The sequence below is a fragment of the Chionomys nivalis genome, chromosome 18, assembly GCF_950005125.1.
Source record: "Chionomys nivalis chromosome 18, mChiNiv1.1, whole genome shotgun sequence".
Taxonomy (NCBI): Eukaryota; Metazoa; Chordata; class Mammalia; order Rodentia; family Cricetidae; genus Chionomys; species Chionomys nivalis.
Window position 1 is genome coordinate 8,732,288 of NC_080103.1, and position 15,497 is coordinate 8,747,784.

The window sequence follows — 15,497 nt, forward strand, 5'->3', positions numbered from 1 at the left end:
CCACACACACACACACACAAAAGAGGCATGGCCTTGCTGAAGGAGGTGTACCACTACAAGTGGACTTTGAGGGTTCAAAAGCCCATGCCAAGACCAGCACGTCTCATCTGTCTGTCTCTCTGTCTCTCTCTCTCTCTCTGACTGCTGCCTGAGGATCATGATGTAAAGCTCTCAGCTACCTCTCCAGCACCATGTCTGCCTGTCTGCTACCATGCTCCCTGTCATGATGATGATGATGGACTATAACTTTCTGAAACTGTAAACAAGCCCTCAGTTGAATCTTTCTTTTATAAGAGTTGCCTTGGTCATGGTATCTTTTCATAGCAATAAAAACAATCATGCTCGCCTTTAATCCCAGCACTCAGGAGGCAGAGGCAGGCGGATCTCTGTGAGTTCGAGGCCAGCCTGGCCTACAAGAGCTAGTTCCAGGATATGCTCCAAGCTACAGAGAAACTGCGTCTCGAAAAAGCCCCCCCCCCCAAAAAAACAGAAAGAAAGAATCAAGTTCCTATGTGTTGATCCAAGTGTACAGAAAAATTCATATCCAACACAAAAGACTCTACACAGATGCTTAGAGCACCTTTCATCATAACGGCCCCAAACTAGAAGTAATTAGGATGTCCTTCAAGGGGTGGATGAATTAGCAAACTGTGGGACATCCACACAATTAACTACTGATTGCTGAAATAAAGAAATATGCTACTGGGGCTGGAGTACTGACTGCTCTGCTCCAGCAGAGAACACAGGTTCAGTTCCTACCACCCACACGGCAGCTTACGTCAACTGCACACATGACACAAAGCTATTTAATAGAATGAATCTTAACGTACATAATTTTTGAAAACCAGAAGAACTCCAGACAATGACAAAATAACCTACTTTTATCTCAGAATATTTTATACAAACCCAGGGTCTTCAAATAGGGTGGAGAAAAAGACATGGAACTAAATAAGCAGAAATGAAGTCTATAAGCCTAAAATCAAAAGAAGCACAGGAAAGTTGCTTGCTTCTTCAAGGGGTGCGAGTCAACAATTCAGCTATTGTATATCTAAATACTGTAATATATCTATATACTTGAATAGAATGATTTTTTAAAAAATTGTTAACAAAAACAAAGAGGACAAGAAAATATATAGCAGGTAAGAGAAACCAAGTTTCTCACTGTTCGAAGAGGCAAGCTAGCCTGAGCTATACAATGACCCTGCCTCAAAAAAGAAAAGGTACCTTGATTCAAACTACAACCACCAAAAATAAATTCTACATAACCAGTACAAATACAAAACACCCATCTTTTTTTTTTTTTTTTTGGTTTTTCGAGACAGGGTTTCTCTGTGGTTGTGGAGCCTGTCCTGGAACTAGCTCTTGTAGACCAGGCTGGTCTCGAACTCACAGAGATCCGCCTGCCTCTGCCTCCCGAGTGCTGGGATTAAAGGCGTGCGCCACCACCGCCCGGCCAAAACACCCATCTTAATCTAATTAGGTGTCATCTTTGATAAAGGAGGACAAAACAAATGCTATCTGCATACAGATCAAGTCGCACACTCTCAGCCTTTTACAGATCCTCTGCTGCTTTGCTTTGATGAGGCTGGCTTCAAACTGGAGACCCTGATCCTCACTGGGCTGCACTGGCTCTCCCTTGTCTTTTAAGTATCAAAAGAAAAATTTCCCTTTTGTTCTTGAGTTTCACCACATAACCCAGACTGGTCTGGCCTCATGGCAATCCTTAGTCTCCTATGTGTTGAGTATCCCACTACGCCTGGTTTAACAATATTTTTGTTTGTAAATGTATACGTGTAATTGTAGAGACATATCCAAAGACATCGAATCCCTAGAGGCTGGAGTTACAGCTTTTACAGGACACCTTGCTTTAGAGAAACCCTGTCTAGAAATACCAAAAGAAAAAGAAAAAAAGATCTAAACTCTGGTTCTCTTGGTTGCAAATCAAGTGCTCTTAATCACTGAGTCATCTCTCCAGTCCTTACCAATATTTTTAAAGCATTTCCAGCCAGGTGTGGTGATACACACCTTTAATAGCAGCACTCCAGGGGCCAAAGGCAGGTAGATCTCTGAGTTCGAGGCCAACCTGGTCTGTATAGTGAGTTCCAGGGTAGCCAAGGACTACATAGAGAGGCCCTGTCTCTAAACACAAAACAAAGCAAAAACAATAAAAAGTATTTCCATGCAGAAAATTGACACTGGGCAAAGAGAATTTTAGCAACAGTAAAAACTGGCCCTGGCAAAGCCAATGAACTGTGTGGGTCAGCACCTGACGCTCCCAAGCTGGAGAAGAATGTGCTACACAAGGACTTTGCCTTTGGCTGCCTGCTCTCCCACAGCACCTGCCTGAGGCAAGGGAAGGACAGAAAGCTTACCAGTTCTCCAAATGAACACCTCCAGCAGAACAAACAAGGGTTTATTGCTTAGGAAAGAATAAAAAGTTCCTTAAATCTGTAATTACAAGGCAATCAATTTGCAAATACAATCTACTCAGGCATATAAATTTCTGGAAAATGAATCTATTTGTCATTCAGGAAAATAAGTATAAGGCTCTAAGTTTTTTGGTTTTTTTTTTGATTTTTCGAGACAGGGTTTCTCCGTAGCTTTTGGTTCCTGTCCTGGAACTAGCTCTTGTAAACCAGGCTGGCCTCGAACTCAGAGATCCGCCTGCCTCTGCCTCCCGAGTGCTGGGATTAAAAGTTTTTTTTGCCGGGCGGTGGTGGCGCACGCCTTTAATCCCAGCACTCGGGAGGCAGAGGCAGGCGGATCTCTGTGAGTTCAAGACCAGCCTGGTCTACAAGAGCTAGTTCCAGGACAGGCTCCAAAACCACAGAGAAACCCTGTCTCGAAAAAACCAAAAAAAAAAAAAAAAAAAAAAGATTTTTTTTTTTTTTACTATACAAATATAATCAAGTTATTCAGAAAGAAAAAGTTTGGCAATTACCTGTGAAACCAAAATTTGTTATCAATAGTAAAACCAAACTGATTCATTTCACTCCCACTAGAACGTAAAATTCCAGGCTTATTCTTTTTTGTTTGTTTGTTTTGAGACAGGGTCTGTCTATATAAACTGTAGATGTCCTAGAACTTGCTATGCAGACCAGGCTGGCCTCAAAGTTGAAGATCCACTTGCCTCTGCCTACTGAGTGCCAAAATTCAAGCCTCACCCAGCTTGAAGATTTATGTATATGCATGTTGAGTATGTGTGTCCACAAGTTATAGAAGAGAGCAATGGATGCCCTGGAGTTTGAGCCCTTGCAATGTGGGTGCTGGAAACTGAACCTGTATCCTCAAGAGTAGCAAGTGTTCTTAACCATTGAATCATCTCTCCAGCCCCCAGGGCTTATGGCTCTTGCAATTAATAGCATCTTTTAATATACATACATACATACATACATACATACATACATACATAATAACCCTCATAGTATGTTCAATAGACAAACACCTTGCACATTTTGTAAATGAGAAAACTAGCAAAAGAAGAGCATTTCCAAACTTCCCAAGGTTATCACATCTTCCATAAGCTCCAAATACTCAGTCCATTTCCCAATTTTAAAATAAACTAACAACAAAAAAAAAGTAACACATTAAAAAAAAATACACTAACTAAAACCTAGACAGACTTAAGAAACTTCTGCTGGATCAAGGAGCAATTTCCTTATTTTCATTGAAAGGTTCTGTAATAACCAGCCTAAAAGTAGACGGGTCCACTCTTTTCAAAAGGAAATAAGCAAATCACTTATATATGGAGTCCATAGAATACAAAGATCTATTAGTTCAGTCTTGATCTGTGGTCTGGCATTCAAATCTATCACATTTAGGAAAAAGTTGGGGGTAGAGTTCAATAGAATGAGTGTTTTTCAGTAGAGCTGATGTGTTGGAAGAGATCTAAGTGAGATAGCCCTGAGGGTGAGAGTGGAAGAGCTGGCCACATCCCTTGTCTGCCATGTGGTGGTGAGGGCAAGGAAAGATGCACCCCCTACTCTGCCGCCTGACCCCCTCATCAGTTGCAACACTCGCCTGGGCAGCAAGCACGGTAGAGCCGACCCTGCTGGCAGAGGTGTGAGCGAGCCAGCCCTGATGTTGTGAGCATGAAAGAGCTGTTTCCCATTACTCATCTGTCATGTGGAGGCATGGGCACGGGGGTGGGGGTGTCCCCTCCATCAACACCTCGGGCAGGTGAAAGAGTTGGCCCTGACACCAAGAGTAAATAAAAAGAAAGTTTTAAAAAAAAAAAAAAAAAAATGAGGGGCTAGAGAGATGCCTCAGTGGGTTAAGAGGACTGACTTCTCTTCCAAAGGATCGGGTTCAATTCCCAGCACCTATGGCAGCTAATAACTGTCTGTAAACTTGTTCCAGGGGATCCAACACCCTCACCCAGACATACATGCAGGAAATACACTAATATACATAAAATAAAATAAATTATTAAGAAAAACAATCTTGACTTAAAAAAAAAGTGTTTTGGCATACATAGACCCTAGGTTTAACTCTAACACACACACCAAAACAAGTTTTTGATAGCTTAAGTAAAAACAAAACATTTTTTTAAAAGATGTTTCTCGCTGATTGGTGGTAGCCTATGCCTTTAATCCCAGCACTTAGGAGGCAGAAGCAGGCTGATCTCTGAGTTAGAGACCAGCCTAGTCTACAGAGCATATTTAAAGAGAGACAGGACTATACAAAGAAACCCTATCTCAAAAAACCAAAAACCAAACAAACAAAAATCACCATACATGTTTCTCCACTGGGTGTGATGGCTCAACAGGTAGAGATGGAAGAACATCGAGGGCAGGCTACCTGCTACACAGCAAGTCTGAGCAACCTAATAAAACAAAGTTGCATGTGGTAATATGCAAGTGAGAAGATCAAGAGTTCTAGACCACTTCTACTAAGTAAGTAGTTTCACAATAAGAGAAGTTCACTGAGGATGAACGTAAGGATGCTCAAACACATTTAGCAATTTAGGCCTCATTTAGCAACTCAAATACCCAGTGCTGGGAACAGCTCCAGGGGGAGCCTTCTTGGGCCGGCAGAGGCAGTAGTAAGACATGACTCGCAGTGGAGTGCCTGAAGTTTAACTAAGAGCATTTCACAAACACATTCCTGACCCAGCAGAAATTCACCTGAAGACAAACTTTAGGTATATATTTTAATATCATATCAACTTCTTATCTTTAGTCACCTCAACTCCCAACAGGCTACGGCAAAACAAAAGATTTAAGATTTATTTTTATGTACGTCTCTGTGTGCTCACACAAATGAGGGTCAACAAAGGTGCCCAGAAACCAGACGTAGGTATCAGACCCCTGGAGCTGGAGGGGATGGCTGTAGTTGCCATCTGGGTGCTGGGGACTGAACTCTGGCCCTGTAGGAAAGAAGTGACTGCTCTTAACCCCTGAGTCATCTCCCCAGCACCGTCAATGAAAAGGATTTAAATCCACGTAGCATCTTGCAGTAAGAGACAGAGAAAAGCATAGCTACAACAAGGCATGAGAGGCAGGGCCCCCGCAGCACATGAGGATGAAGACGCTGTCAATGCAGTGATAAATATAGGCGCAGTCACTTACAACATAAAGTGACAGGAAACAGACATTTCAGAAGCTGGGCGCACTAGGCAGGAAAGTGGAATCAAATGAAAGGCAGCCTCTCATCAGCTGCTCCTAGCACTGGGTTTCAGAGCTTCCTTCTTCTCAGCTACCATCCTTATACAGTCCTAGACAGTCCAAGAGGGAAAAATGGTCTGAAATTCTTTTAATTCTAATAGCAAATTTTCCTCTCCAGCCACGGAAATGTATTCAACCAAATAAAAGCAAAATGTACAGGAAACTATGGGTACAAATATATACACAACTGTATTCTCAGTACATAAGAACAAAATCCAAACTTATAGCCAGGCATGGTTGCTCACACCTTTAATCCCAGCAGAGGCAGGCAGATCCCTGAGTCTATAGATTGAGTTCCAGGCCTGCCTGGGCTACATAGAGAAACTCTGTCTGGTGGGGGAGAGAGGGAAGCAACTTGTTGGCACTGCTTTCAAGGCCTTTTTTGTATTTCATTTTAACCTTCCTTTCCAGTTTCTATGGCACCAGCCTGCAAACAGCAGCTTGAGGACCTTTGCTATCTTAAGAACTTCTTGCATCTTCCTCCCATAGACCCTCAGCCTATGAAACCCTTCCTCTTTCTCTACTACTGAGATTACACTTGTCCCTCAGTTTCCCTTTTAAAAAAGCCTCTGAAGGAGCCAACGGGAGGAAGACTTAATGGGAAAAAGCGCTTGCCTCAGAAGTTCAACCCCAGGAAGCCACGGTGGGAGGAGAGAACTTACTCCTGATAAAGATGTCCTCTGACCTACACACAGCACTGTGTCTGCCGCATGATCACAACACACAATTTTAACTGTATAAAAGCCTTCTGTGAACCATCTAACCCCTTATCAATCTTAAGCATATCCACTCTTTCCTCTGAATTCCCATTGCGTTCCTCATTCACCTCCATTACTTTATTTTGCTTTTCACAGAGTAAACTATTTCTAGTACCTCCCCCACTGCAAAGCAAGCTTCTCAAGGGCAGAGAGCCAGACTACTGACTCACAAGCCTAGTGATACTTGACACACAGTTTGTGCCTAACAGTGGAACCAGCTGACATGAAGTGGGCCGACATGAGAAAAAAAATACACTTACAGTGGTGGACCACCTGCCTAGCACGCATACAGCCTAGCAGCCTCAGGATGAACTAGTCAGTTTTGTCAGAGGATGGACATGACCCAACAAGCCCTCAAACAAAACCCAAACAGCGGGCTGGCAAGATGGCTCACTGGGAAATGATCTTGCCTGGAAGGCTTGTCCCGAGTTCTCTTCCCTGTATCCACATAAAGGTGAAAGGAAAGGAAGTGGACTCCAAAATTATCTTCTAACCATCATAACATATGTTGTTGCACACATGAATACCCATACATGTGTGCGTGTATTCACTATTCACACATATGCACACTACTAATACACCTTTTGTTAGTAATGCCATCATCCATTGAATAATTTTTATTTATTTATTTTGGTTTTTGGGACAGGGTTTCTCTTGTAACAGCCCTGGCTGTCCTGGAACTCACTTTGTAGACCAGGCTGGCCTTGAACTCACATAGATCACCTACCTCTGCCTTCAGAGTGCTGGGATAAAGGCGTGAATGAAAGGTCCACCGCCTAGAGGACCAATGAATAATCTTACCACAGATTATGTTCTTTTTTTTTTCTTTTTTTTGGTTTTGTTGAGACAGGGTTTCTCTGTGGTTTTGGAGCCTGTCCTGGAACTAGCTCTTGTAGACCAGGCTGGTCTCGAACTCACAGAGATTCGCCTGCCTCTGCCTCCCAAGTGCTGGGATTAAAGGCGTGCGCCACCACCGCCCGGCAGATTATGTTCTTAAAGCACTTTGCTGTGAACATAAATTAAAATGTTTGCTTGTCAGTTAACTCTCTCTGTTTATCTACCATTTCATAAGAATTATTCCCACTGAGGCTCAGCTTCTAAAATACTTATCCAAGACAGCATGGTAATAAAGCCCTCACCTAAAACAAACCAAAATTAACTATTAGTGGTTAATAGTGATGGCTGAAAAGTCCACCACAAATTAAAAACTAGCTCTTATGCTACTAATCAAAGTCTCTCTTTTCAAAGGTGGGGTAGAAGAGTTTAGATGGGGTTTCTCTATGTAGCCCTGGTTGGCCTCAAATTCACTATTAGACCAGGCTGGCCTCGAACTCACAGAGACCCGCCTGCCTCTGCCTCTTGAGTTCTGGGACTAAAGGCGAACGCGACCACTGCCTGAAAGTCCTTGTCTTGGTCCAGCAATCGACACAAGTGATTTCCAAGGGAAGGTAAGAGCATTCTCAGTCACTTCTACTTGTTTGCAGCCTCACTCAGGAGACGAGACGTATTTCTGAAGAGCACTCTCGGTCACTACCGCTTGTCTGCAGCCTCACTCAGGAGACGAGACGTATTTCTGAAGTAACAAGGATGGCTGTCATGTCTCCTTTGCTAGGAACAGAGAAAAGCAGCAATAGCAAGGGCAAAGAAAGCTGCTTTAGACCCCGCCTCTCATCCAAATTAACAACATGATATAAAGGATAAATAAAAACATAAGTCACATTTCACAAATAGAAACAAAGTTCAACTGCTATCCATTTTTACAGGAAAGTAACTTGATTTTAAGTGGCTAGTTGCCATCAAGAATAGTGTACTATCCAAAGTCCCCACCCCAGCTGTGGAGCTACAGGCAGCTGATGACTGGGGGAGGAACTTACTTTAAGAATACAGCCAGGTTCGAGACCAGCCTGGTCTACAAGAGATAGTTCCAGGATAGGCTCCAAAACCACAGAGAAACCCTGTCTCGAAAAACAAAAAAACAAAAAAACAAAACAAAAAAAAAAAATACAGCCAGGGGGGCTGGAGAGATGGCTCAGCGGTTAAGAGCACTGACTGCTCTTCTCAAGGACCCGGGTTCAATTCCCAGCACCCACATGGCAGCTCACAACTGTCTGAAAATCCAGTTCCAGGGGATCTGACACCTTCACACCAATGCACATAAAATAAAGTTAAATAAACCATAAAAATTTAAAAAAAAAAAAAAAAAAAAGAATACAGCCAGCCGGGCGGTGGTGGCACACGCCTTTAATCCCAGCACTTGGGAGGCAGAGGCAGGCGGATCTCTGTGAGTTCGAGACCAGCCTGGTCTACAAGAGCTAGTTCCAGGACAGGCTCCAAAACCACAGAGAAACCCTGTCTCGAAAAACCAAAAAAAAAAAAAAAATACAGCCAGGAACACTACCACTGGGAGAGTCCCTGGTGCTCCAGCGGATGACCTACATCCATGCCCATATGCACAGCACTAATTGGACTGAGTGGGTTAAAAATAATTAGAGGGGGGCAGGCGGTAATGGCGCACACCTTTAACCCCAGTACTCGGGAGGCACAAGCAGGCAGATCTCTGTGAGTACGAGGCCAGCCTGATCTACAGAGTGAGCTCTAGGACAGGCTCCAAAGCTACACAGAGAAACCCTGTCTCCAGAAAAAAATAAAAAATTTTTTAAAAATTTTAAAAAATTAGGGGGTTGGAGAGATGGCTCAGTGGGTAAGAACTCTGACTCTTCTTCCAAAGGACCCAGGCTCAACTCCTAGCATCGAAATGGTAGCTCAAAACTGTTTGTAACTCAAGTTCCAGGGGAATCAACACCCTCACAGACATACATGCAGGTGAAACACTAATGCATATAAAAAAATAAATTTTTTAAAATTATATAATTAATTAACTATAGAAGGACATGAAGTTGGGAAGGAGATGTCATGAGAGGTTCCTAAGTAGAGTTGGGAGAAGTTGAGATAGATGTGATCAAGATATACTGTATAGATCTGTGTAACTTCTAAAGAATAAAAATTAAGGAACTTGACTATTAGCAGTCAATAACCAAAACATATTTTAAAAATGGGAAGGAAAGGGGGGCTGGAGAGATGGCTCAGAGGTTAAGAGCATTGCCTGCTCTTCCAAAGGTCCTGAGTTCAATTCCCAGCAACCACATGGTGGCTCATAACCATCTGTAATGAGGTCTGGTGCCCTCATCTGGCCTGCAGGCATACATGCAGACAGAATATTGTATACATAATAAATAAATAGTTTAAAAAAAAATGGGAAGGAAACTTAAGAGCTGGATTTAATTCTGGCTGTCACTCAAAGCAGTACCCTTTCTCCTCACAAAACAGGGCTAATTTACTCCTATCCATTCAGCAAATACTCACAGAAGAAAGGCAAGGTACCACTGCACTTTTGGCTAGGGATTCAATACACACAACAGTCAACACAGTCCCTGCCCTGAGGAGCTCTGAAGCTCCCTACAAGAGGCTGAAGTTCCAATGTATAGGCACCACACTGCAAACTGTAACACAGCAGACACTGCAAGCTGACACAGCGATCAGCATCCTTTGTTCTGTCTCTTAACTGTGCACCTTTGCGGCAGGACAATAGCAAGTTCCACGGAAGTAAGCACAACTGTACAGACCACTTGCTGAGGAACTGGCTTCCCTTTACTCTGGAGTTCCGCGCTTCATAAGTTACTATTTATTAGCCAAGTCCTAGCTACTGACTACCAGTATAACCATAATGATAAAGCACAATGAGCTGAGAACAGTCTAGAACAGTCCATAACTACCGTGTTGTTCTGAGAATGTGGCTTAGCATGTGAGCTCCATTCCCTATACCAGGCGAAGAAGTGTCCCTGCAAACCTGTGCTTCCGACTGCCCCCGGTGATTCTTGTGATACCAAAGTGTGAGAACTTTGCCATCATCATTCCCTTTGCTCGACAATCATTTCAAGCATTATTACCCAAGTCTACCTGGAATATCTGAGCCAAAGAGAAATCAATTTTTTAAAAGGGTCTTAATGTTTCATGACTCACTCAACTGTAAAAATACTTATTGCATCAAACTCTTTGTTCAATGATTTTCAAACGTTCACATGGAACAGGAAAAAAATCCCTAAATAAACAAATTGTCACATACAACATAATTTATCTTATGCTTTACCTTAATAAGGAAAGGCTGATGGTACATTACCAGGTATCTATTAAGGAGGAAGGCACATACTCTCTGACATATTCTCACCTGCATCATGACTTTGAATGCCTACAAGGCAACCCTAAGGGTCCGTGCTTGAAATGCACACTCCCCAGATCAGGTTTGGCAGTGTGCATGCTGTGCAAGTCTGACCACCTGAGTTTGATTCCTGGAACCCACCTCAAGGTTGGACACACTGTGAAAATGTCTGTAACCCCAGCCACCCCATGAGGAGATAGGAAGTAGAGACATGAAAATTTGCCCCAACATTTAGAAGCCCTCAAAGTGTGCCTTGTGCATTTGTATGTGCACACACACAAAGATCCCAGTACCTGGCCAAAAACATAATCTCAAATGCAGCCTTGAGTACATAATAGGCAGCTCCAAATCCACTACATACTGCAACTCTCCAAAAAGAAACTGTCAAGAAACCAATCAAGTGTCTTTACACCTATTCTAACCTTACAGAAATTAACCTGAAGCTAGTTACTTCACATACTATATAATTAGTGCAAAGATTTTGGTTCTGCTTTTGAAAGCATCTTTCACACACTGGCCTCAAGGTATGTGCACATCAAAGGGAAGACATTTAGTACACATTGGACTGGGAAAACTATAAGGTGGAGACTAACATTGTTAGTCAAGAAAACCTCCCATCTGTAATAAAATCTAGAGCCCAGCAGGCTTCTTCACACTCAAGTCCTGGAACATGATTCTCTCTTAAACCAGTCACAATATAGTCAGCCTCCAAAGGGAAAAGCAGAAGGCGAGCCAATACTGGCTCCAGCTGACAACTACCCCAGGACTCGAGCCTTGATGAGCAGACTAGGAGCAGCACAAGGAAATGGGTCCTCTTACTAACGTTCAGGTCTGTGCCCACTTCAATCTCAGGCACTCTTCTCTCACACCTCTACCACCTGTCCAAACTGCAACACGAAGGCTGGAGTAAAAGCTGTGCATCGGGAAGAGTTTAAAAATAGGGAGAACTCTCCAAGCTCCGTTATCAAGGTCCAGACACCCGCCTGTGTCTTGGTGTATAATCCTAAAGGTACACAGTAATAATCCAGCTATGCCTAACTCAGACTCCACCGCTTTCCCAAGACAACGGAGAGGTTAAGAACTTGAGTAAGAAGACAAATTAAAGAGCTCAGGCTGGGAATATAGCTGAGTTGGTAGAGTGCTTGCCTACCAAGCTGGAAGCCCTGCATCCCTGGGTTCCATCCCAGCACCACATGAAGCCAACAAAATGGCACACACCTGTAATCAATCTCAGCACTAAGGAGGTGGAGGCAGGACGACCAAAAATTCAAGGTCATTCTAAGCTACGTAGTGAGTGTGAGGTCTGCCTGGGCTACATGAGACCCTGCCTCAAATAAATAAGTCTCTAAAGCTAAATTAGTACCTGATTTCTCTCCTCTAACTTGAAAACATAAGGGAAGGGAGGGAGAGACATACTGAGGTCCCAGAAGTTATCGACCAGCTTAGAATTGTCACTACTACTACTTCTACAACAGTACCATAGAAGTTTCAAAGGCTCTGGAGATCAGAACACCAGCAGCTGGAAGGGGACAAAGCAATACCATGAAGATTTTCTATCACCATCGGCCTTCCAGAGAGAATTTCTCCAGGCAGTGTTTCTTTCCCCTGCCACCTAAAATGACAAAAACTACTCTCACCCAAGGACAGTACCAAACATCAGCTCCTACTTCCAGGTTCCTGGCCTGTATTGTGGGCAAAGCCCTCTCCCAGGGGTCCACAGGATCACTCATATCTTCGCTGCAATGACTCCTTTACAGCTGGGCTCTCTGTTACCGACTGCAATAAAGGCAAAAAGCCACCAACTGTATCTCTTGGCTTATGCACTCATGGTAGATGACATTAGCTGCAAATGACCTAGAACTTTAATACACTTACAACTTTTATATATTGCAAATCTAAAAATAAAAGGGTGAATCAGAGTTAATTTCCAAAGGGAAAGCAAAATAACTCTAAAAGTTTCTAAGGAAAGAAATCATCAGTCACAGATCTGGGGTTGTCTAGAAAATAAATACCTGGGTACTCAGGTACAGAGCATCAAAAGTCATTACTTCATTCAGTATCTTAAAGCTCCCACAAAGACTAAGAATACACTGCCAGAGAATATTAGAAAATAGTCTGTAATACAGTAATAAAAAAAGCAAGCATCTATTTCCAGAAAGGTCAGAGGAAATGTACAAAAGCTCCAAACGCACGCGTCAGTGAGCTGCTCCTTCTTGGAGTGGAAAGATGAGGAAGCAGAAGGAATGATTTCACAGAAGTGGAGGAAGGGAACCGACTCCTCTGGAAGATACAGTCAGTACAGACCTTAGGCGAATCGGCTTCGCAAAATGAAAACAGGCAGCTGTGAAACTTGTAATTAAAATGAAATGTTTAAAAAGATTTATGTGGGAAAATCCCATCATGGAAGGGGTAAGCCCATGTGTCATGTGTGTATTGAGGGGGGGGGGATACAATATAGATGCAGTAGAGGAATTCGGGGTTGAAGGAGGATGGAGACAATGAATGCATACAGCACCTACAAGCCAACCAACAACCACTATACAATTTTAGCACAACACAGCTTAGAGCAGTGGAGGTCTGGGTTGAAACTGCCAAGACAAGACAATATCCAGGGAGCTTTAAGAGCTGTGGTGGTGACGGTGAGCCACCTAAAGGAGTATGGTGAAGGCAGCCGCTGCAGCAGAAGGTAGTTGCCAGAGCAGAAGAGGCCTTACAAAGAGAAGGGAAAGCTATCTCTGGAGGAACAAGTGAGATAAAGTGTAGGATTGCAACAGCACAGAGCAGGAGGAAAATGGAGAAGGCAAAGACCTAAGGCGATTGCAGTGGGGGGGAGGGGGAGTCGGAGCTGGAAAGCACTACCGAAGTGTAAGGAGTGTGCACGTGGGAAGACAGGAAGCCAGAAAAGGGGCGCACTCAGAGAAATATGGCCATGGAGAAATCAGATTGGAAATTAGGTTGCACTATCAGGATAGGAAGAAAAACTAGTGTCAACCCCACCCCCAAAAAACGCATGCGATGATACGGTATACTCGAGATGGTATGACTACAAAGAGGGAAGAAAAGGCCAAGCGGTGGATACAAAAATGTCGGTTTGCTTTACCATAACGAGGGAGTAACTAAGAAAAGAAAGGGGGGGCTTAAGGTAGGGGAAGAGACGATACCTCCAGAGGAAAAGCAGCTGACCACAGGTCCTACTGGGTCTAGAGGGCAGAAGGGACAGTCCACAGGGTCTGAGGGGAGTGGCAGACACCAGGAAACTGTGATGCTAAAGATGAGAACTTGGGGAGGATACTGGCTGGGTCAGTACAGAGCAGAAAGCAGCATGCCACAGGAGAAGGCAAAGGGTTTGCGAGCAGCCAAAGGCATGGGGACAGCGGGGAGAGCACTGGGATGGTGGGGCAAGGGCACACACTGGAGACGCCAGGAAGAAGGCTCCAAGCCGAGCCGCGAAGGCCCGCCGGGGGCGAGGGTCGCGGCAGGCTCGCGAGCTGGGGGAGGTGCGGCCTGAGTGACAGGGTGGGGGGTCAGGACAGGAGAAGGGTAAGGGGACGGGGCGTGGCGGCCGCGATACTCACACCTCCAGGATGCGGTCCCCCTTGCGCACCCCGGCCCGGTCGGCCGCCCCCCCGGGCAGCACGGCGCTCACATGCTGCAGCGGCGCGTACAGCTCCCCGTTGATGCTCCGCAGTTGCCCGCCCTCGCTCACTTGGCCCCGCACGTTGAAGCCGTAGCCGGACTCGGACTTGACGATGCGCACGACCCGCGGGCCGCCGCCTCCCCCGCCGCCGTTCCCGGCGCAGTGGAGCCCAGACCCTCCGCCGCCGCCTCCATTCCTGTGAGGGGCTGAGGGGTGAATCCCTTCCCCGTCCTCGTCCGCCATCTTGCGAGCGAGCAAGCGAGCCGTCCCCCGCCCCCCTACGCCTCTACTCCTGCGCGCGCCCGCCCCCTTCGGCAGCCGCGCGACCCCGGCGCGCGCCCGCTCCGCCGACCGCTGGAGCTAGCCGGCCACCGCGCTGCGGGGGAAAGGGGAGCAGGGGCGGGGGAAGTGGACGGTTGGGTGCTGTGGGGCTTCCTGGGAGATGTAGTTCGGGGGAGGGGGTGCATGACACATCCGGGAACAAAGCCTTCTGGGAGTTGTGGTTTATTGGGCTTTGGATTCTGGTAGGTGTTTTCTTGGTTGGATGGTGAACATCTTTTGCTTTGTTTTGTTTTTTTGTTTTTAGAGACAGGGCTTCCATGTGTAGCCCTGACTGTGTAGACCAGGCTGGCCTCGAATTTGGAGATCCTCCTGCCTTTACCTCCCAAGTGCTGGAATTAAAAGCATCTGCAACCACCGCCTGGCTTACTTTATTCCTTTCTGTAGAATGCAACATTTCCAAGTAAGAGTGTCTTAGTCCCTGATCCTTTAAGGAAATAACACTCATCAGAGCTGTTACATGTTGCTTTGGTGGGTCAGAACTAACATGCTGAAGCTAATTGTGTTCCCTTTGTCTTTGATTTGTAGACTCCTAGATGTCCCACAACATCTACTAAACAGTAGCAGATTAACTTGGGACCTTATCAGTCGGGTAAAATCAGACACCAGACTGGAGTTGCTCAGATTTCTATTTTCATTATTTCTGTTCTTACTCCCCTTGCTGTGACCAGCATCAGTTTATATTTTGGTAGGTAGCCAAAAACGTCCATTGCTGTGTTTTCAAAGAATTCTCTGGTGCTATTGGGAGAAATAAATGAGATAAAGACAACTTCAAAACTATTGCTAAATTGAAATTATTGACCACTCTAATATCCAGTTCTAAATCATGGAGACTGTTATTTTCTTCCACACACGCTTTCTGTATGTCTGTATTTAGCTTA

The 15,497-nt window shown here is 44.7% G+C and overlaps 1 protein-coding gene across 2 annotated transcripts in view; it reads right to left on the minus strand.

Moving 5' to 3' along the window:
* Snx27 (sorting nexin 27) overlaps window positions 1–14,699 on the minus strand; it is a 97,600-nt gene extending 82,901 nt beyond the window's left edge. Inside the window, exon 1 of one of the 2 annotated variants that reach the window (XM_057793434.1) lies at window positions 14,216–14,699. In XM_057793434.1, coding sequence (XP_057649417.1) covers window positions 14,216–14,520 — 305 coding nt within the window. In that variant the 5' untranslated portion in view covers window positions 14,521–14,699. The remainder of the gene's footprint in view (window positions 1–14,215) is intronic. The other variant, XM_057793435.1, reaches the window with a different exon arrangement.
* Window positions 14,700–15,497: the final 798 nt, after the last annotated feature.